Source organism: Oncorhynchus nerka, linkage group LG28 (genome assembly GCF_034236695.1).
Source record: "Oncorhynchus nerka isolate Pitt River linkage group LG28, Oner_Uvic_2.0, whole genome shotgun sequence".
NCBI classification, from domain to species: domain Eukaryota; kingdom Metazoa; phylum Chordata; class Actinopteri; order Salmoniformes; family Salmonidae; genus Oncorhynchus; species Oncorhynchus nerka.
Window position 1 is genome coordinate 32264322 of NC_088423.1, and position 22071 is coordinate 32286392.

The 22071-nt window shown below is 44.4% G+C and overlaps 1 protein-coding gene across 2 annotated transcripts in view; it reads left to right on the forward strand.

Moving 5' to 3' along the window:
• Nucleotides 1-22071, forward strand: part of LOC115113140 (zinc transporter 6-like) — a 92353-nt gene that overhangs the window by 18821 nt on the left and 51461 nt on the right. The window contains exon 1 of one of the 2 annotated variants that reach the window (XM_029640438.1): nt 11666-11798. The exons of the other annotated variant lie outside the window; for it this stretch is intronic. Within the exon in view, the coding sequence (XP_029496298.1) occupies nt 11681-11798 (118 nt within the window). The 5' untranslated portion in view covers nt 11666-11680. Of the gene's footprint in view, nt 1-11665; nt 11799-22071 lie in introns of those variants that run through there. 2 annotated transcript variants of the gene reach the window in all.

The window sequence follows — 22071 nt, forward strand, 5'->3', positions numbered from 1 at the left end:
GACCATATTACCGCCACACCGGCCATCACAAGTGATGAAGGCAGTCAAATTCCACATGACCATTTAGTCACGGTAATTAGGCATCTCCAAGCTCTGATGCTGCTGATGGTCATTAGTAGTCTACCAAACTTGCTAACTGCCTGGTACTCAGCACTCTATTGTCCCTCTAATCACTCTGACATCAATGCAAATGTAATAGAAAATCTAATCAAACAAACACTTCATGAGAGCTCATGTTGCGCAACATTTCTATAGGCTATCCAATTGCCGCTAATAGAAAGAGGATTCCATTGGGTTTCTATAGGCTAGGCCTACCATATTAAGCACATTGATTATATTTACAACAGGAGTATAGCCTACCTTGCTGGCAATAAAACAAATCCCTGGGAAAATCGTCCTCAATTCGCTACTTAAGTGCATAGATGACATGTATTTTTTTCAGGTGCATGATAATGGTTAATTCTAAACAAATGTCACACATATATTATTTAGTATATGTAAAGACAATATTAAATTAAGAATAGTCTGATGGGTGCCAATTTTGATGCCCAGCATAAGAAACACTGCCTTTCTTTTGGCAACTTGTTCAACTCATAGTTGCACACCTCATGTAGCTTAGGCCTATATGTTTTAATAAGGTTTGTGTAACTTCTTAAATTAAAGAACATTAATCCGCTTTACAAGGGGTGTAGAGTCTAACTGGCATGTATAAGCAGCACGTGAGTTTGAAGTTTGGGGAAGATAATTTTCACTATTAAAAATGTACCATTATAATAAAAGCATTACATGCGTAATTGCATTTGTGGTCACTTTTGATAATGATATTTTCTGCTAATGGAACATTCGTGCTTATAACCTACTACCATGTGCGCATTTCTGTGCTTATGTAAAGAAATAACCTCATAGTTAATCAACATTTTAAGCTACATGTTCTGTTGCGCCAGCCACATTGCATAAAAACAGTTTTTTTTTTATGCTGATGGTTGTAGTAATGTTCTGTTGCGCCAGCCACATCAGGACCTAACATAAGGACAACTCAGAGTATGCCATTCATTTTCTTCATATCATGTTTCTTTAGACCTGTCTAAAATAAATTATGGATTTATTGTGAAGGTGTAGGCTGTATTACATGGATTTATTAGACTTTTTAAAATGGCCTTTAGGTTACAGTATATGTGGAAACCAGGAGATGCTAAATGTGTTTGTTTATTGATGGTCAATTACCGTGTCAAAATTTTGTGACCGCCACAGCCCTATCCCCACCCCTACCTTTAAAAAAAAATCTGTGACCAACATATGCATATTTGTAAGCCCAGTCATGTGAAATCCATAGATTAGGGCCTAATTAATTTATTTCAATTGACAGATTTTCCTTTTATGACCTGTAACTTTATGACCTGTAAAATCTTTAAAATTGTTGCATTTTTATTTTTGTTCAGTGTAGCTTTCTTCCACATCTCAAGATGTTTTCCAGTCATTGCATAAAGACCCTGATGTGGCGCTCTGCGCGTTTGGTTTCTGGTTCATTAGATTCCCTTCCCCTCCTGTCCTCTCTTTCCATCCCTCCCACTTCATAGTAAACAATGCCACCATTACAGCAAAGCTACACTACCTCAGCTGCTGCTACAAAGGAGATGTACAATTGTCATACTTGTGCTGTACTGCCTCTGGTGCCTTGGGTGGACTTGAATTATTCCAGGAGAGTGTAATAATCTTGACCTGAGGGACGGTGTGATTACGAGAATCTCTAATTGCGTTTTATACGATAATGCACCAAGGCCATGCAGCAGGGAACCACAGAATGCGGTGTTTGCATAATCGGGCCGTAATTTATCCTATCAGCGGCCATATAGTCACAGGGAGAGGAAGAGCGAGGAAGGGCTGTTAGCCTGGTCTGAGAACAAGTCTGAAGTCCCCATCAGCAGCACTGAGCTTCATCACTGTGACTGGTCTTAGCTGTGAATGTAGCTGCTTGGTTGTGAGACAGCGGCTTACTGAAGAGATCTCCTGTTGTAGTAAACTTGAGCAGGATCTGTGCTTCCATTACAAATTCCTTGCAGATTGGCTAGAATCAATGTTCACTCCACAGAGTTTGATGCAAACCCGAGGGTGACGAGGCCTTCACTGATCTGTAAAGTTAAAGCTCAGGGTTTGTCGTTAAGCGAGATAATGATTAACTAAGATCATTTTATCTCATTTTTCCAATTCAGTGACACCCTCTCTGACTTTTAGGTATACTTAAAGTACATTTCATAAAGTGGTTGTTCACAACGTTACTTGGAAGAGAACACATAATTAACAGTGACATTGCAGGCTATTGCTTGGCTTACCATGTATGGTGAATAGAATACATCTAGGTCCTGCAATAAACTAGTGCCCTCTCCAGCTGCCTCACATTACAGAAACAGGAGATAGGGCAGGAGCTTATGTGCTGTTCTGGCTCGGGTGAGGCTACTTACTTATTTAGGTCACATTTTTTGTATATCGAGTGTCTGGATGAATCGAGAACACCATAAATTGAAAAGGTGGCCTATCCCTTTAAGATGCCATTACCAAGAATTCTTGAAAATTCGAAAGTAAGACATTGCACTGCAACCAATTTTCAGTTTGTTTCTCATCTGAAAAAGAGCGCTTGATCTCTTAGGAGGCTACTTTTGCTGATATATGTACATTATCCTCAGCAGCTAGCCTAATAGCTATGAAAAATAGTGGGAAGATATTAGCTTGTAATTTACTGAATTGTTACCCATTCTGGAAGAATGATATATGCTTTTTTCTGAGACTTTTATAAGGTAGCTACCGGAAATATTTGTACATGTTTTGACCCGACGAAGATCTTCTGGATCAAAACGAGATTAAATGGGGAAAATATTTGCCATCAAACAGTGTGTAGGCCTTCGTTCTTTTCATGTATGTACCATTAGCCCAGCACCTAAATTTCTTGATGGATGTGCATATTACCACAACCATTTCTTCAGCTGAAAATGTTCCAATTCGATAGCAAAGTATTAGATTTGATTTTTCTTTGTCTGATTTTCACAGAAATCTGCTTAACATACAAGGAAATCCACTGTGATATGATGAAAGACATGGCATAGGCCCGACATAGCATCAAACATACACAACAATAATGACCGCTTAAAGTGGAACTGACAGCATTTTAGCAACATGAAATCTTATTTGAATGTGTTCATATACAGCCAGGAAGAATATGGCAGTCAAGCGAGCACTTAGATATGGTCATTTTCACTTTTTCATAAATTCTTAGAATGTTTGGGAATTACATATACATATAAGGCATTTTGTTTAAATTCTATGACAATATAGAGTGGTAAAGGGGCCGTGCATTTGCACAAAGAATAGACACTGCAGGAAATAAAACCTAATAAAAACATCTGTCTTGTCCAGGACCGGAGTCTACGCAGACCAGTGCGCTATAGTCAATCAGAGCTACAGTAGGCCTTTATGCAAATATGCCTTTTGCCACACGGGCCTTACCATCATTCACTTTGAACTGGACTGTGTTTACAGGCAGTGGCAACAGTGTGACTTTAAATCATAAGAACGCATTTGCAAACAGCCACAAAATAAACCTGAATGGATTTCTGCAAATACAGTTTGTCGTAAGTTTACATACACTTATGTTGGAGTCATTAAAACTCGTTTTTCAAACACCACCAATTTCTTGTTATCAATCTATAGTTCACCATTTAATAAAGTCACCATTTATTGTAGCACAATTCCAGTTGGTCAGAAGTTGACTGTGCCTTTAAACAGCTTGGAACATTCCGGAGAATTATGTCATGGCTTTTGATAGGCTAATTGACATCATTTGAGTCAATTGGAGGTGTACCTGTGGATGTATTTCGAGGCCTACCTTCAAACTCAGTGCCTCTTTGCTTGACATCATGGGAAAATCAAAAGATATCAGCCAAGACCTCAGAAAATAAATTGTAGACCTCCACAGGTCTGGTTCATTCTTGGGAGCAATTTCCAAATGCCTGAAGGTACCACATTCATCTGTACAAACAATAGTTCACAAGTATAAACATCATGGGACCACGCAGCCGTCATACCGCTCAGGAAGGAGACTCGTTCTGTCTCCTAGAGATGAACGTACGTTGGTGCGAAAAGTGCAAAAAAAACTCCGTTACACCAGCTCTGTCAGGAGGAATGGGCCAAAATTCACCCAACTTATTGTGGGAAGCTTGTGGAAGGCACCCTGAAACGTTTGACCCAATTTAAAGGCAATTCTACCAAATACTAATTGAGTGTATGTAAACTTCTGACCCACTGGGAATGTGATGAAAGAAATAAAAGCTGAAATAAATAATTATCTCTGCTGTTATTCTCTTCAAATAAAGTGGTGATCCTAACTGACCTAAGAAAGGGAATTTTTACTTGGATTAAATGTCAGGAATTGTAAAAAACTGAGCGTAAATGTATTTGTATAAGGTGTATGTAATCTTCCGACTTCAACTGTATGTAAGTACCACAGGAGTCCTCTTACATTTGGGAACATTACGTTCCTGTTGATCAAACAACCATGAAAAGGTAGGCTATCTCTCCCTCAGTTATGCACATCAACACTATCAACAACTAATGCTTGCCACAGCAAGATGACAAAAATCTAACAAAGGAACATTTAGATAACCCCTCAAACTTTTTAAGTTTGTTGAATGTCAAAATTGCACTGATAAACGATGGGGAATTGTAGCTTATTTGTCCTTCTGCAGCTTGCCTGCCAATGCATGCTTGTCCCAACCAAGCACGCAAGCTATCTGGCTAATTTTGGCTAGCTAGCTACTTCCAGAAACAAATGAGAGAATACCTCACTGACATGGATAAAGAATATGTACATAAATATATATGAATGAGTGATGGTACAGAGCGGCATAGGCAAGATACAGTAGATGGTATCGAGTACAGTATATACATATGAGATGAGTATGTAAACAAAGTGGCATAGTTAGTGGCTAGTGATACATGTATTACATAAAGATGCAGTAGATGATATAGATATATATATGTATACATATGAGATGAATAATGTAGGGTATGTAAACATTATATTAGGTAGCATTGTTTAAAGTGGCTAGTGATATATTTTATATCATTTCCCATCAATTCCCATTATTAAAGTGGCTGGAGTTGAGTCAGTGTGTTGGCAGCAGCCACTCAATGTTAGTGGTGGCTGTTTAACAGTCTGTTGGCCTTGAGATAGAAGCTGTTTTTCAGTCTCTCGGTCCCAGCTTTGATGCACCTGTACTGACCTCGCCTTCTGGATGTTAGCGGGGTGAACAGGCTGTGGCTCGGGTAGTTGTTGTCCTTGATGATCTTTATGGCCTTCCTGTGACATCGGGTGGTGTAGGTGTCCTGGAGGGCAGGTAGTTTGCCCCCGGTGATGCGTTGTGCAGACCTCACTACCCTCTGGAGAGCCTTATGGTTGTGGGCGGAGCAGTTGCCGTACCAGGCGGTGATACAGCCCGCCAGGATGCTCTCGATTGTGCATCTGTAGAAGTTTGTGAGTGCTTTTGGTGACAAGCCGAATTTCTTCAGCCTCCTGAGGTTGAAGAGGCGCTGCTGGGCCTTCTTCACGATGCTGTCTGTGTGGGTGGACCAATTCAGTTTGTCTGTGATGTGTACGCCGAGGAACTTAAAACTTGCTACCCTCTCCACTACTGTTCCATGGATGTGGATAGGGGGGTGTTCCCTCTGCTGTTTCCTGAAGTCAACAATAATCTCCTTAGTTTTGTTGACGTTGAGTGTGAGGTTATTTTCCTGACACCACACTCCGAGGGCCCTCACCTCCCTGTAGGCCGTCTCGTCGTTGTTGGTAATCAAGCCTACCACTGTTGTGTCGTCCGCAAACTTGATGATTGAGTTGGAGGCGTGCGTGGCCACGCAGTCGTGGGTGTACAGGAGAGGGCTCAGAACGCACCCTTGTGGGGCCCCAGTGTTGAGGATCAGCGGGGTGGAGATGTTGTTGCCTACCCTCACTACCTGGGGGCGGCCCGTCAGGAAGTCCAGTACCCAGTTGCACAGGGCGGGGTCGAGACCCAGGGTCTTGAGCTTGATGACGTGCTTGGAGGGTACTATGGTGTTGAATGCTGAGCTGTAGTCGATGAACAGCATTCTCACATAGGTATTCCTCTTGTCCAGATGGGTTAGGGCAGTGTGCAGTGTGGTTGAGATTGCATCGTCTGTGGACCTATTTGGGCGGTAAGCAAATTGGAGTGGGTCTAGGGTGTCAGGTAGGGTGGAGGTGATATGACCCTTGACTAGTCTCTCAAAGCACTTCATGATGACGGAAGTGAGTGCTACGGGGCGGTAATCGTTTAGCTCAGTTACCTTAGCTTTCTTGGGTACAGGAACAATGGTGGCCCTCTTGAAGCATGAGGGAACAGCAGACTGCGATAGGGATTGATTAAATATGTCCGTAAACACACCAGCCAGCTGGTCTGCACATGCTCTGAGGGCGCGGCTGGGGATGCCGTCTGGGCCTGCAGCCTTGCGGGGGTTAACATGTTTAAATGTTTTCCTCGCGTCGGCTGCAGTGAAGGAGAGTCTGCATGTTTTGGTTGCGGGCCGTGTCAGTGGCACTGTATTGTCCTCAAAGCGGGCAAAAAAGTTATTTAGTCTGCCTGGGAGCAAGACATCCTGGTCCGCGACGGGGCTGGTTTTCTTTTTGTAATCCGTGATTGACTGTAGACCCTGTCACATACCTCTTGTGTCTGAGACGTTGAATTGAGATTCTACTTTGTCTCTATACTGACGCTTAGCTTGTTTGATTGCCTTGCGGAGGGAATAGCTACACTGTTTGTATTCGGTCATGTTTCCGGTCACCTTGCCCTGATTAAAAGCAGTGGTTTGTGCTTTCAGTTTCACGCGAATGCTGCCATCAATCCACGGTTTCTGGTTTGGTCAATCCACGGTTTCTGGTTTGGTTTTGCGCTTACGTCAAATCATTAGTTATTCTGTGCTCTGGAACACAGACGAGTGTGCTCTGAAATTGGGGTAGATAGCCAGAGTGAATTTGCAAACGAAAGAGATGCTAACTGGATAACAGTTGTTCAACTTCTTGCTAGATACCCAAATTACCCCTGCCTTTGTAGCTTTGAATAGCCACCGATAAGAAACAATATGAGGGGGAAAAAGTCACTTAATCACTCCTCCCATGACATGACGTTCTCCTAGCAGCTTGCTATCTAGCTAACGTTAGGCTCCGTGTTTTTAGCTTGCTACATAAATAGATACGCTAGCCATGTTATGACTGACTGGTGATCATTGCCCTTGGTAGTTTGATTGTATTGACATTCCAAGTCATTGAAAGTGAAACCGTACATCCTGAATGGAGGCAACAAACAATGTACCAGGCCAACTGTGATTTACAACCTGATAGTCCCAAAAATATTGCTATCTAGAAATATATTGGTGAATTATATTAATCATGCATTAAACTGCATCCCTCTTTTCTGCCAACAATGCCTTTGTGTATGTCATGGAATGTTGAGTCAAATATTTATTTTTGAGGCAGTTTTCTGCAGACTTGTTAACCTGGCTTTTGCCTGTACTGTGACACTGTTGTACCAAGCAGTAATGCACTCTGGATAGTGGAGAAGAATCAAATCAAATTTATTTATATAGCCATTCGTCCATCAGCTGATATCTCAAAGTGCTGTACAGAAACCCAGCCTAAAACCCCAAACAGCAAGCAATGCAGGTGTAGAAGCATGGTGGCTAGGAAAAACTCCCTAGAAAGGCCAAAAACTAGGAAGAAACTTAGAGAGGAACCAGGCTATGTGGGGTGGCCAGTCCTCTTCTGGCTGTACCGGGTGGAGATTATTACAGAACATGGCCAAGATGTTCAAATGTTTATAAGTGACCAGCATGGTCCAATAATATTAAGCCAGAACAGTTGAAATTGGAGCAGCAGCACGGCCAGGTGGACTGGGGACAGCAAGGAGTCATCATGTCAGGTAGTCCTGAGGCATGGTCCTATGGCTTAGGTCCTCTGAGCGAGAGAAAGAAAGAGAGAAAGAGAGAATTAAATTCACACAGGACACCGAATAGGACAGGAGAAGTACTCCAGATATAACAAACTGACCCTAGCCCCCCGACACATAAACTACTGCAGCATAAATACTGGAGGCTGAGACAGGAGGGGTCAGGAGACACTGTGGCCCCATCCGAGGACACCCCCGGACAGGGCCAAACAGGAAGGATATAACCCCACCCACTTTGCCAAAGCACAGCCCCCACACCACTAGAGGGATATCTTCAACCACCAACTTACCATCCTGAGACAAGGCCGAGTATAGCCCACAAAGATCTCCGCCACGGCACAACCCAAGGGGGGGGCGCCAACCCAGACAGGAAGACCACATCAGTGACTCAACCCACTCAAGTGACGCACCCCTCCCAGGGACGGTATGAAAGAGCCCCAGTAAGCCAGTGACTCAGCCCCTGTAACCGGGTTAGAGGCAGAGAATCCCAGTGGAAAGAGGGGAACCGGTCAGGCAGAGACAGCAAGGGCGGTTCGTTGCTCCAGAGCCTTTCTGTTCACCTTCCCACTCCTGGGCCAGACTACACTCAATCATATGACCCACTGAAGAGATGAGTCTTCAGTAAAGACTTAAAGGTTGAGACCGAGTTTGCGTCTCTTACATGGGTAGGCAGACCATTCCATAAAAATGGAGCTCTATAGGAGAAAGCCCTGCCTCCAGCTGTTTGCTTAGAAATTCTAGGGACAATTAGGAGGCCTGCGTCAGCACCAAATCAGAGAGATAGGTAGGAGCAAGCCCATGTAATGCTTTGTAGGTTAGCAGTAAAACCTTGAAATCAGCCCTTGCCTTGACAGGAAGCCAGTGTAGGGAGGCTAGCACTGGAGTAATATGATCAAATTTTTTGGTCTAGTCAGGATTCTAGCAGCCGTATTTAGCACTAACTGAAGTTTATTTAGTGCTTTATCCGGGTAGCCGGAAAGTAGATCATTGCAGTAGTCTAACCTAGAAGTGACAAAAGCATGGATTAATTTTTTTGCATAATTTTTGGACAGAACGTTTCTGATTTTTGCAATGTTACGTAGATGGAAAAAAGCTGTCCTTGAAATGGTCTTGATATGTTCTTCAAAAGAGAGATCAGGGTCCAGAGTAACGCCGAGGTCCTTCACAGTTTTATTTGAGACGACTGTACAACCATTAAGATTAATTGTCAGATTCAACAGAAGATCTCTTTGTTTCTTGGGACCTAGAACAAGCATCTCTGTTTTGTCCGAGTTTAATAGTAGAAAGTTTGCAGCCATCCACTTCCTTATGTCTGAAACACATGCTTCTAGCGAGGGCAATTTTGGGGCTTCACCATGTTTCATTGAAATGTACAGCTGTGTGTCATCCGTATAGCAGTGAAAGTTTACATTATGTTTTCGAATAACATCCCCAAGAGGTAAAATATATAGTGAAAACAATAGTGGTCCTAAAACGGAACCTTGAGGAACACCGAAATTTACAGTTGATTTGTCAGAGGACAAACCATTCACAGAGACAAACTGATATCTTTCCGACAGATAAGATCTAAACCAGGCCAGAACTTGTCCGTGTATCGGATACAATACACGGACAAGTTTAGAAGTTCTGAGCCTACCCCGAAAGACCTCAGCCTTGCAAATAAAGTACTTGCGTTGTTGCATCTTAGCACACAGTCCACATGGACTCTCCATCTCAGGTCATGGTCAACATGTACTCCCAGATATTTATACGAGTCGACCTGCTGGATCTGTTCACTGTGAATTATGACTTCCGGTTCCGGTCAGCCACTGATGTGGGGTCAAATATGACGACCTGTGTTTCTTTTTTAAAATTCAGGACCAGAGAATTTGTGTCACACCAGGCTGTTTACACTGTCTAGGTACAGAGGGAGGTTGCTGTTGTCACCCATTAAGGCCAGCAGGACGGTGTCATCTGAGAACTTAGTTATGTGATGCTTGGTATTTTGACTTGTGCAATCGTTGGTGTTCAGAATGAAGAGGACGGGTGAGCTCACACAACCTTGCGGGCCCCTGCAGCTGGTGACCACAGGAGGGGAGAGAGTGTTGTTTACCTTGACCAACTGAGTTCCGTCACTAAGAAATGAGTGATAGAAGTGAATGAGGTGTGGGTTAATATCCAGTTCTTTCATTTTGGTTAGGAGAAGGTGTGGTTGAATGGTGTTAAAGGCAGATGAATCTATAAAGAGTGCTCTGGTGTAGGTTTTTGGTTGGTCATGGTGTTTCTGGATCAGGTGTGAGGGTGGTCACTGCCTCCTCTGTACTGCACCCGTTTCTATAGGCAAACTGGTAGGTGTCCACATTCCTATCCACAGAGAGTTTTAGGTACCGAACCACTATTCTCTCTGGAGATTTGATGAGCACTGAGGTCAGGGCCACTGGTCAGTAGTCATTATGCTCCATGGGGCATGGCTTTTTTGGGATGGGGATGATGTGAGATGTTTTCCAGGTCTGTGTGTGTGTGTGTGTGAGTCGAGTGATAACTGGAAGATGGATTGCCAGACTGGGCCAAGCTCCTCAGCGGTCTTGAGGAGGAATGGGCTCACATTATCTGGCCCTGAGGCCTTCCTTGGGTTCAGCTGTTTAAAAACCTTTGTCACCTGCTCTGTGGTAATTATGATTTCCACTGTGTCAGAGGTAGGGACAGTCTGTAGGACTACAAAGTAGGCATTTGTGTGATTTTTGGATGTCGCCAAGCAGCGCACGGCAAGTATCCGATAATGGTACCTTAAAAGGTGGTGTTGGGACGTTTCCAGAGGGGAATCTAAATTGTATTTCCTTGATTCTTTGCGTCCTCTGCTCACCTCTTCCTCAAAACGCATTTGGTGTGCGTGTGCGTGCGTGCGTGTGTGTGTGAGTGTAACTTATCCTAAAGTGGTGAGCTGTTCCGTAGCCTTTCAGAATAAAACACATGAGTCTACAGGATGCTGTTTGGTGTTGTCAGCTGGTCCAGATCATATTTTGCACCGGTAGACTAGATAAAGTTTCAAGCTGTTGAAAAATGCTTTAATTTGATATGCACATTCCTCTTTTGTCAACACTTCTTTTAGCTGGATCAATACTCGCTGGGGAAAGTGGGTTGTGTAGGTCATTACAGACAAACACAAACTGACTGCACAAAGTTGTTGTTTTCAAGGCCAATGATCCTCTAGGTTTATTCCCTTCTTATACTGTGTTTGTTTACTATGCCAATTATTATGCTAAATTGATACAGGGGATTATACTGGATGATTATAGAGGGTTACTTTTAAGCATTTTTAATGCTCCTTTGTGATTTCTGGAAATTCAGGACTTTTCTGCGTTGATGGTGTTCTGGATCATGGACACACACACACACACACACACACACAGAGAGAGGTTAGTTGATCAGTGTGAGTGTGTTTTCTTGTTATAGGTTATGTTTGTTTTTGTGTTAGTTGGTGCATCTGATGTCTTTCTGCTCCTTTTATATCAGACAGCATCCTGTCAGAAGCACTAGTCTGGGACTGTGTGTTCCCGCCGTACACCGTATTTCTACAGCTGGAGGAAGCCAAGCGAAAGGAGGTCAAGTGCCTGTTCTGCAGGCTTATAAACACCCCTCCTCCCTTATCCTCCCCATCTCCATCCTTCCTCCTGCTCAGGGAGCGAGAGAGCTGAATGAAAGGGTTTACCCTGTCGGACAACCCCCCTAGTCTGAGCTGCTGGCCCAGTGTGGCTCTCGGGAGACTGGCATGGTGGCAAACTCTATGCAGATGCCCCCCAAAAAAGTATGTGGGTAAGAGAGTGTGACTGACAGTGATGTAAAAAGATAATGTGTGTGTGGGACTTGAGACTGAGCTTGTCCTCGTTAGGCTCTTGCAGCATGTGTGTGTACAACTGTCCATGAGTTTGTTTGTTTGTTTGTCAGTGTGTGTTTGTTTGACAGTGTGTTTGTTTGTGTACATGTGCGGCTGTGTATAAGTGTGTGTGTGTGTGTGTGTGTGTGTGTGTTTTTTTCGGGTGAAGGGAGAGTTGGTTAGTCCCCAGGCCCCTCCTGTTCTTCCACGTTAGAGCACAGCTGGTGAAGCCATTGAGTCCCACAGGGCTATGAGTAAAGGGAACAGTCCTACATTCAGATTCACTGTCTGTTCCAAATGATTCTCAGCTTTGCCTATAATGAACTCACTTACTTTATTCCCCAACCGACCACATCAGGAAGATCACATCTGCTTTACTTAGAATCTGTCTAAGTAAAGCACGCCGTGATTTAAAGGTAATCGGTCCATGGGGTTAGCTTTTTTCATAGACATGTAGCTAATAGGCTAGAACTAGGTGATGTCGACACTACAGTCGTGGCCAAAAGTTTTAAGAATGACACAAATATTAATTTCCACAAAGTTTGCTGCTTCATTGTCTTTAGATATTTTTGTCAGATGTTACTATGGAATACTGAAGTATAATTACAAGCATTTCATAAGTGTCAAAGGCTTTTATTGACAATTATATGAAGTTGATGCAAAGAGTCAATATTTGCAGTGTTGACCCTTCTTTTTCAAGACCTCTGCAATCCGCCCTGGCATGCTGTCAATTAACTTCTGGGCCACATCCTGACTGATGGCAGCCCATTCTTGCATAATCAATGCTTGGAGTTTGTCAGAATCTGTGGGTTTTTGTTTGTCCACCCGCCTCTTGAGGATTGACCACAAGTTCTCAATGGGATTAAGGTCTGGGGAGTTTCCTGGCCATGGACCCAAAATATCAATGTTTTGTTCCCCGAGCCACTTAGTTATCACGTTTGCCTTAAGGCAATGCGCTCCATCATGCTGGAAAAGGATTGTTCGTCACCAAATTGTTCCTGGATGGTTGGGAGAAGTTGCTCTCGGAGGATGCGTTGCTACCATTCTTTATTCAAGGCTGTGTTCTTAGGCAAAATTGTGAGTGAGCCCACTCCCTTGGCTGAGAAGCAACCCCACACATGAATGGTCTCAGGATGCTTTACTGTTGGCATGACACAGGACTGATGTCAGTGCTCACCTTGTCTTCTCCGGACAAGCTTTTTTCCGGATGCCCCAAACAATCGGAAAGGGGATTCATCAGAGAAAATGACTTTACCCCAGTCCTCAGCAGTCCAATCCCTGTACCTTTTACAGAATATCAGTCTGTCCCTGATGTTTTTCCTGGAGAGAAGTGGCTTCTTTGCTGCCCTTCTTGACACCAGGCCATCCTCCAAATGTCTTCGCCTCACTGTGTGTGCAGATGCACTCACACCTGCCTGCTGCCATTCCTGAGCAAGCTCTGTACTGGTGGTGCCGCGATCCCGCAGCTGAATCAACTTTAGTAGAAGGTCCTGGCGCTTGCTGGACTTTCTTGGGCGCCCTGAAGCCTTCTTCACAACAATTGAACCGCTCTCCTTAAAGTTCATGATGATTCGATAAATGGTTGATTTAGGTGCAATCTTACTGGCAGCAATATCCTTGCCTGTGAAGCCCTTTTTGTGCAAAGCAATGATGACAGCATGTGTTTCCTCGCAGGTAACTGTGGTTGACAGAGGAAGAACAATAATTCCAAGCACCACCCTCCTTTTGAAGCTTCCAGTCTGTTATTCGAACTCAAACAGCATGACAGAGTGATCTCCAGCCTTGTCCTCGTCAACACTCACATCTGTGTTAACAAGAGAATCACTGACATGATGTTAGCTGGTCCTTTTGTGGCAGGGCTGAAATGCAGTGGAAATGTTTTTTAGGGATTCAGGTCATTTGCATGGCAAAGAGGGAATTTGCAATTAATTGCAATTCATCTGATCACTATTAATAACATTCTGGAGTATATGCAAATTTCCATCATACAAACTGAGGCAGCAGACTGAAAATTAATATTTAGTCATTCTCAAAACTTTTGGCCACGACTATATGTTCAGTAAAGCTAATGTATGTCCTCATCTGCCTCGTCTTATGTAATCTCTTTAGAGCTACCATCAGTCCGAATGAGCTAATCTAATAGCGGCGTCTGGTTTTGTTGCTGTTAAATAAAGAGGAGACTGTAGTAAGACACCTAAGACATTCCACAGGCACAGACTGAGATCCACCCTCACAACAGAATCCTATCCAAGCCAAGTCTGGCCAGAGACAGTGTATTCAGCTCAGGGTTGGAGCAGGGAGCTCACTCTCCTGTCTCCAGGGCAGGGGACGATATCACTACAAGCTGGTATGAAGCTCCTCAGGGGCCTGTCCTTGTACCCCTATTCATTTCTGACAGCCTACTTAAAGTGTAGAGTTCCAGTCTCCATCTGTAGCCTCACGTTACACAAGCCTCACATGGTGCTGCTCACCCATGTCTTCCTATTCACAGAGGGCTACATCCTACTAGCCTCATCCATCAGGATTCAGTGTAGCCTGTCACTCTGACAACAGTAGGGCCACCTTGTATAATTGTCAGCTGCGCTGTGAAACACCAAATGTCAAGAGTGAACAAGTGAGAAATCTTTACATATAACCTGCAGCTTTTTAAAGTTGTAGTTAAATCCATAAAAATAAAATCTTATTAAATTCTGTGGTTACAACACTATACCTTGACCATTATCAGAACACTATCCTCCTAAATCAGTCGTGTACCCATCTTCACTTTGTTTCCACTGAATGGTAAATAAAAATGTTGATCTCAGAGGTCAGGTTTTCTTTCAAGCAGTTACCCCATTGATTTAGTGGTCTGGTGAAAGTTTCTTAGTGAGAGCTGGTAGTCACTGCTAGCTTCAGGTTTTGGTTACTGATGGGTCAAGTTTGATGGGTCAACTCTATCTCATCAACAGTTGTGTTTTTATATATATGTGTGTGTATGTAAAAAATATATATACACTGCTCAAAAAAATAAAGGGAACACTTAAACAACACAATGTAACTCCAAGTCAATCACACTTCTGTGAAATCAAACTGTCCACTTAGGAAGCAACACTGATTGACAATACATTTCACATGCTGTTGTGCAAATGGAATAGACAACATGTGGAATTATAGGCAATTAGCAAGACACACCCAATAAAGGAGTGGTTCTGCAGGTGGTGACCACAGACCACTTCTCAGTTCCTATGTTTCCTGGCTGATGTTTTTGTCACTTTTGAATGCTGGCGGTGCTTTCACTCTAGGGGTAGCATGAGACTGAGTCTACAACCCACACAAGTGGCTCAGGTAGTGCAGCTCATCCAGGATGGCACATCAATGCGAGCTGTAGCAAGAAGGTTTGCTGTGTCTGTCAGCGTAGTGTCCAGAGCATGGAGGCGCTACCAGGAGACAGGCCAGTACATCAGGAGACGTGGAGGAGGCCGTAGGAGGGCAACAACCCAGCAGCAGGACCGCTACCTCTGCCTTTGTGCAAGGAGGAGCACTGCCAGAGCCCTGCAAAATGACCTCCAGCAGGCCACAAATGTGCATGTGTCTGCTCAAACGGTCAGAAACAGAGGGTGGTATGAGGGCCCGACGTCCACAGGTGGGGGTTGTGCTTACAGCCCAACAACGTGCAGGACGTTTGGCATTTGCCAGAGAACACCAAGATTGGCAAATTCGCCACTGACGGCCTTTGCTCTTCACAGATGAAAGCAGGTTCTGCTTGAGCACGTGACAGACGTGACAGAGTCTGCAGACGCCGTGAAAAACATTCTGCTGCCTGCAACATCCTCCAGCATGACCGGTTTGGCGGTGGGTCAGGCATGGTGTGGGGTGGCATTTCTTTGGGGGGCCGCACAGCCCTCCATGTGCTCGCCAGAGATAGCCTGACTGCCATTAGGTACCGAGATGAGATCCTCAGACCCCTATGCTGGTGCGGGTGGCCCTGGGTTCCTCCTAATGCAAGACAATGCTAGACCTCATGTGGCTGGAGTGTGTCAGCAGTTCCTGCAAGAGGAAGGCATTGATGCTATGGACTGGCCCGCCCGTTCCCCAGACCTGAATCCAATTGAGCACATCTGGGACATCATGTCTCGCTCCATCCACCAACGCCACGTTGCACCACAGACTGTCCAGGAGTTGGCGGATGCTTTAGTCCACGTCTGGGAGGAGATCCCTCAGGAGACCATCCGCCACCTCATCAGGAGCATGCCCAGGCGTTGTAGGGAGGTCATACAGGCACGTGGAGGCCACACACATTACTGAGCCTCATTTTGACTTGTTTTAAGGACATTACATCAAAGTTGGATCAGCCTGTAGTGTGGTTTTCCACTTTAATTTTGAGTGTGACTCCAAATCCAGACCGCCATGGGTTGATAAATTTGATTTCCATTGATAATAATAATAATTTTTGTGTGATTTTGTTGTCAGCACATTCAACTATGTAAAGAAAAAAGTATTTAAGAATATAAGAATATTTCATTCATTCAGATCTAGGATGTGTTATTTTAGTGTTCCCTTTTTTGAGCAGTGTATATACAGTGGGGCAAAAAAGTATTTAGTCAGCCACCAATTGTGCAAGTTCTCCCACTTAAAAAGATGAGAGGCCTGTAATTTTCATCATAGGTACACTTCAACTCTGACAGACAAAATGAGAGAAAAAAATCCAGAAAATCACATTGTAGGATTTTTAATGAATTTATTTGCAAATTCTGATGGAAAATAAGTATTTGGTCAATAACAAAAATGTATCTCAATACTTTGTTATATACCCTCTGTTGGCAATGACAGAGGTCAAATGTTTTCTGTACGTCTTCACAAGGTCTTCACACACTGTTGCTGGTATTTTGACCCATTCCTCCATGCAGATCTCCTCTAGAGCAGTGATGTTTTGGGACTGTTGCTGGGCAACACAGACTTTCAACTCCCTCTAAAGATTTTCTATGGGGTTGAGATCTGGAGACTGGCTAGGCCACTCCAGGACCTTGAAATGCTTCTTACGAAGCCACTCCTTCGTTGCCCGGGCGGTGTGTTTGGGATCATTGTCATGTTGAAAGACCCAGCCACGTTTCATCTTCAATGCCCTTGCTGATGGAAGGAGGTTTTCACTCAAAATCTCACAATACATGGCCCTATTCATTCTTTCCTTTACACGGATCAGTCGTCCTGGTCCCTTTGCAGAAATACAGCCCCAAAGCATGATGTTTCCACCCCCATGCTTCACAGTAGGTATGGTGTTCTTTAGATGCAACTCAGCATTCTTTGTCCTCCAAACACAACGAGTTTTTACCAAAAAGTTATATTTTTGTTTCATCTGACCATACGACATTCTCCCAATCTTCTTCTGGATCATCCAAATGCTTTCTAGCAAACTTCAGACGGGCCTGGACATGTACTGGTTTAAGCAGGGGGACACATCTGGCACTGCAGGATTTAAGTCCCTGGCGGCGTAGTGTGTTACTGATGGTAGGCTTTGTTACTTTGGTCCCAGCTCTCTGCAGGTCATTCACTAGGTCCCCCCGTGTGGTTCTGGGATTTTTGCTCACCGTTCTTGTGATCATTTTGATCCCACGGGGTGAGATCTTGCGTGGAGCCCCAGATCGAGGGAGATTATCAGTGGTCTTGTATGTCTTCCATTTCCTAATAATTGCTCCCACAGTTGATTTCTTCAAACCAAGCTGCTTACCTATTGCAGATCCAGTCTTCCCAGCCTGGTGCAGGTCTACAATTTTGTTTCTGGTGTCCTTTGACAGCTCTTTGGTCTTGGCCATAGTGGAGTTTGGAGTTTGGTTGTGGACAGGTGTCTTTTATACTGATAACAAGTTCAAACAGGTGCCATTAATACAGGTAACGAGTGGAGGACAGAGGAGCCTCTTAAAGAAGAAGTTACAGGTCTGTGAGAGCCAGAAATCTTGCTTGTTTGTAGGTGACCAAATACTTATTTTCCACCATAATTTGCAAATAAATTCATTAAAAATCCTACAATGTGATTTTCTGGATTTTCTTTTCTCATTTTGTCTGTCATAGTTGAAGTGTACCTATGATGAAAATTACAGGCCTCTCTCATCTTTTTAAGTGGGAGAACTTGCACAATTGGTGGCTGACTAAATACTTTTTTTGCCCCACTGTATATAGGCTTTCTAGGGTAGACCAAGGCTTGTGACTTCATGCTCCAGATCGGATGGTGGGGGCCCTGGAATTCACGTCATGTCATGATCTTTTTTCGTATCACTTAAATTATAAAAAAGGGTGGTTTAAACATTTAATAAAAATCACTTTTGTCACATCTGTAGTGTGTGTGCTCTCAGCTCTCAACGCTATGTAGCAGGCAGCCCTGAGTGTGTTTCCCTGGTCCCCGCCGTGGCTGTCAGCACAGGCCCAGACCAGCAGCAGCTTCCTTTGCACAGCTCCCATTTCCCCTGCCAGGTGTTTCTATGTAGTAAGTCAATAAAGCTTTTAGTTTACATATGGAGCGATTTATTGTTGTTTTAATGTGCCACGTCGACAGACACCCGAGATGCCCCGGTCGATGCATGTTTCTCTGCGCAATGACAGCCCACACAGCTGCAGTTAGCAAATCTCTCCAATCTGAGATACTGTGTGTGTGGGGAGGGTGCTATGAGTGTATACTAGGGTTGAATATTTTCCAGGTATTTTACAAATGTTCCATCCCAAGAAAAATCTAATTTCTCCGGGTTAACCTGGTACTTCCCGCCCAAACCGTAAGTTTCAGTTTAAAGCATATAAATAGGCTTTGATCGAAAATTCAGGGCTGATGAGCCATACATTACATACATTTTATGACCCCTACATTAAAGATATTATATGAGCCCAAGCTCGAAAAGCCCAAATGATTGTGCCGTTATCCAAGAGAGCATATAGCTAGGGCTATATGTTCTCTCAGCTTTATCATGGTTTGAAAGAGGTGCGTAAATCCAGTCCAGATAATACAATTCACACTCAAAAAGATTAGCCTACTGGAGCTTTACCCAAGAGAGCATATAGCTAGCTACATCTAGAGGCTTTAATGTTTTTCTGTCGTCTATGGGCTTTGATGTTTTTCTGTCAGAAATGTAGCTAGCTATATGTAGGATGTCATTGTAAATAAGAATTTGACTTGCCTACTAATACTGACTTGCCTAGTTAAATAAAATGTAAGATTGAATGGTTATTGGTCTGGATAAATAACTTACATTTAAGTCATTTAGCAGACGCTCTTATCCAGAGCGACTTACAAATTGGTGCGTTCACCTTAAGACATCCAGTGGAACAGCCACTTTACAATAGTGCATCTAAATCTTTTAAGGGGGGTGAGAAGGATTACTTTATCCTATCCTAGGTATTCCTGAAAGAGGTGGGGTTTCAGGTGTCTCCGGAAGGTGGTGATTGACTCCGCTGTCCTGGCGTCGTGAGGGAGTTTGTTCCACCATTGGGGGGCCAGAGCAGCGAACAGTTTTGACTGGGCTGCACGGGAACTGTACTTCCTCAGTGGTAGGGAGGCGAGCAGGCCAGAGGTGGATGAACGCAGTGCCCTTGTTTGGGTGTAGGGCCTGATCAGAGCCTGGAGGTACTGAGGTGCCGTTCCCCTCACAGCTCCGTAGGCAAGCACCATGGTCTTGTAGCGGATGCGAGCTTCAACTGGAAGCCAGTGGAGAGAGCGGAGGAGCGGGGTGACGTGAGAGAACTTGGGAAGGTTGAACACCAGACGGGCTGCGGCGTTCTGGATGAGTTGTAGGGGTTTAATGGCACAGGCAGGGAGCCCAGCCAACAGCGAGTTGCAGTAATCCAGACGGGAGATGACAAGTGCCTGGATTAGGACCTGCGCTGCTTCCTGTGTGAGGCAGGGTCGTACTCTGCGGATGTTGTAGAGCATGAACCTACAAGAACGGGCCACCGCCTTGATGTTAGTTGAGAACGACAGGGTGTTGTCCAGGATCACGCCAAGGTTCTTAGCGCTCTGGGAGGAGGACACAATGGAGTTGTCAACCGTGATGGCGAGATCATGGAACGGGCAGTCCTTCCCGGGAGGAAGAGCAGCTCCGTCTTGCCGAGGTTCAGCTTGAGGTGGTGATCCGTCATCCACACTGATATGTCTGCCAGACATGCAGAGATGCGATTCGCCACCTGGTCATCAGAAGGGGGAAAGGAGAAGATTAATTGTGTGTCGTCTGCATAGCAATGATAGGAGAGACCATGTGAGGTTATGACAGAGCCAAGTGACTTGGTGTATAGCGAGAATAGGAGAGGGCCTAGAACAGAGCCCTGGGGGACGCCAGTGGTGAGAGCGCGTGGTGAGGAGACAGATTCTCGCCACGCCACCTGGTAGGAGCGACCTGTCAGGTAGGACGCAATCCAAGCGTGGGCCGCGCCGGAGATGCCCAACTCGGAGAGGGTGGAGAGGAGGATCTGATGGTTCACAGTATCGAAGGCAGCCGATAGGTCTAGAAGGATGAGAGCAGAGGAGAGAGAGTTAGCTTTAGCAGTGCGGAGGGCCTCCGTGATACAGAGAAGAGCAGTCTCAGTTGAATGACTAGTCTTGAAACCTGACTGATTTGGATCAAGAAGGTCATTCTGAGAGAGATAGCGGGAGAGCTGGCCAAGGACGGCACGTTCAAGAGTTTTGGAGAGAAAAGAAAGAAGGGATACTGGTCTGTAGTTGTTGACATCGGAGGGATCGAGTGTAGGTTTTTTCAGAAGGGGTGCAACTCTCGCTCTCTTGAAGACAGAAGGGACGTAGCCAGCGGTCAGGGATGAGTTGATGAGCGAGGTGAGGTAAGGGAGAAGGTCTCCGGAAATGGTCTGGAGAAGACTCTCATGCTCACTCATGCTCTGATTTAAAGCAATGATATTTGAGTGATAGGCTGTTTTAAAATGTAGGCCTACCTGTCACAAGAAAAAAAGTTACCATGATGAGATGATAGGTTTACATCCATTGTAAACTGCACTCCAAACTGAGATGGGCTGTCTGTCCCCACCATGAGCATTGATGATTTGATCATGCAGAGAGAAGGCCATAGAGAAGACCGATTTATAGTCATTGTATATCATTTAACAGTTCCATTTCACGTCATGCTGTTGATATAAAAAATGTATTATAATTGACCGGTTTCTCTGAGTTATTTATCCCGGGAAAAGATACTAGTTTTGGGCGGTTGATCTCAGAAACTGTGTTCCCGCCATTCAACCCTAGTGTATACCTGTGTGAAATTGTCTATCTGCCAAGGCAGATAGGACCCAACTTGGCCTGGCCCAGGGAAAGGTGATACACAACAATGGTCCAAAGGCGCCTTTTAACGTTTGCTTATCCTCCGATAACCAGGCAGCACTTAATGTCGTTAATGGATTTTGTTCCCTGGGGTGGGTGTGACTGATGGGCTGGGGCTAGGGGGTGAGGATGGGGCTGGGATTGAGCTGTGGCTGGGATGGCAGAAAGGCATGGGGCACGGTCAGCTGATCAGACTTGTTTGGACTTCTGCTCTGCAGACATCATTAAATATGCAGCTCCCGGGTCATATTCCTCCACTCTGCTCCTTTTTTTATCTCCCATTGATCACGTCTACAAACATACACAAATGACCTTTAATCCGGACACGTTATGCTTCACATATTGGGTTCAGCTCCGGAGGGAGCCGGAGTTATGACTAATGTACTTGTGCTGCATGATACCAGACAAGTGTTTTGAGTGCCAGTGTTTGTATCCATGATATTTGGAGGGAAGTCTATTTTAAAACAAAAGAGAGCAGAGACAGTCAGGTGGATAAGTGTATAAACTGCTTAGCGTTAAACTCATTCAGACAATTGGGTAGGATATGTGTCCTAACGGATGCAATGTGTCGTGAATTGAACACTGTGTGATGGATGTAAAGTATATTGTAAAGGCGCTGAGCTGATATGGCCGGAAGAAAATCTCACCCTCTATTGTTTTATTAAACATGGTCCGTCTTCTAATCATTGAGTGAATAGACCATGCCTAGCACCAGGGCTCATCCAATTGGATAATTTATTTACCAATAGGCAAGTCTAGCCTATGTCCTCCCTGATGTTCTAGTACATTCACATGATTAAAACCTAATGTTAATGCCTGTACCACAGTGGATTTTATAGGATTGGACCACAGTTGAAAAGCCATATGGGATGATACCCTATTTGAGGTGATCTCATGTACCTGTTTGCTCTGGCAGTGACACAGTCACT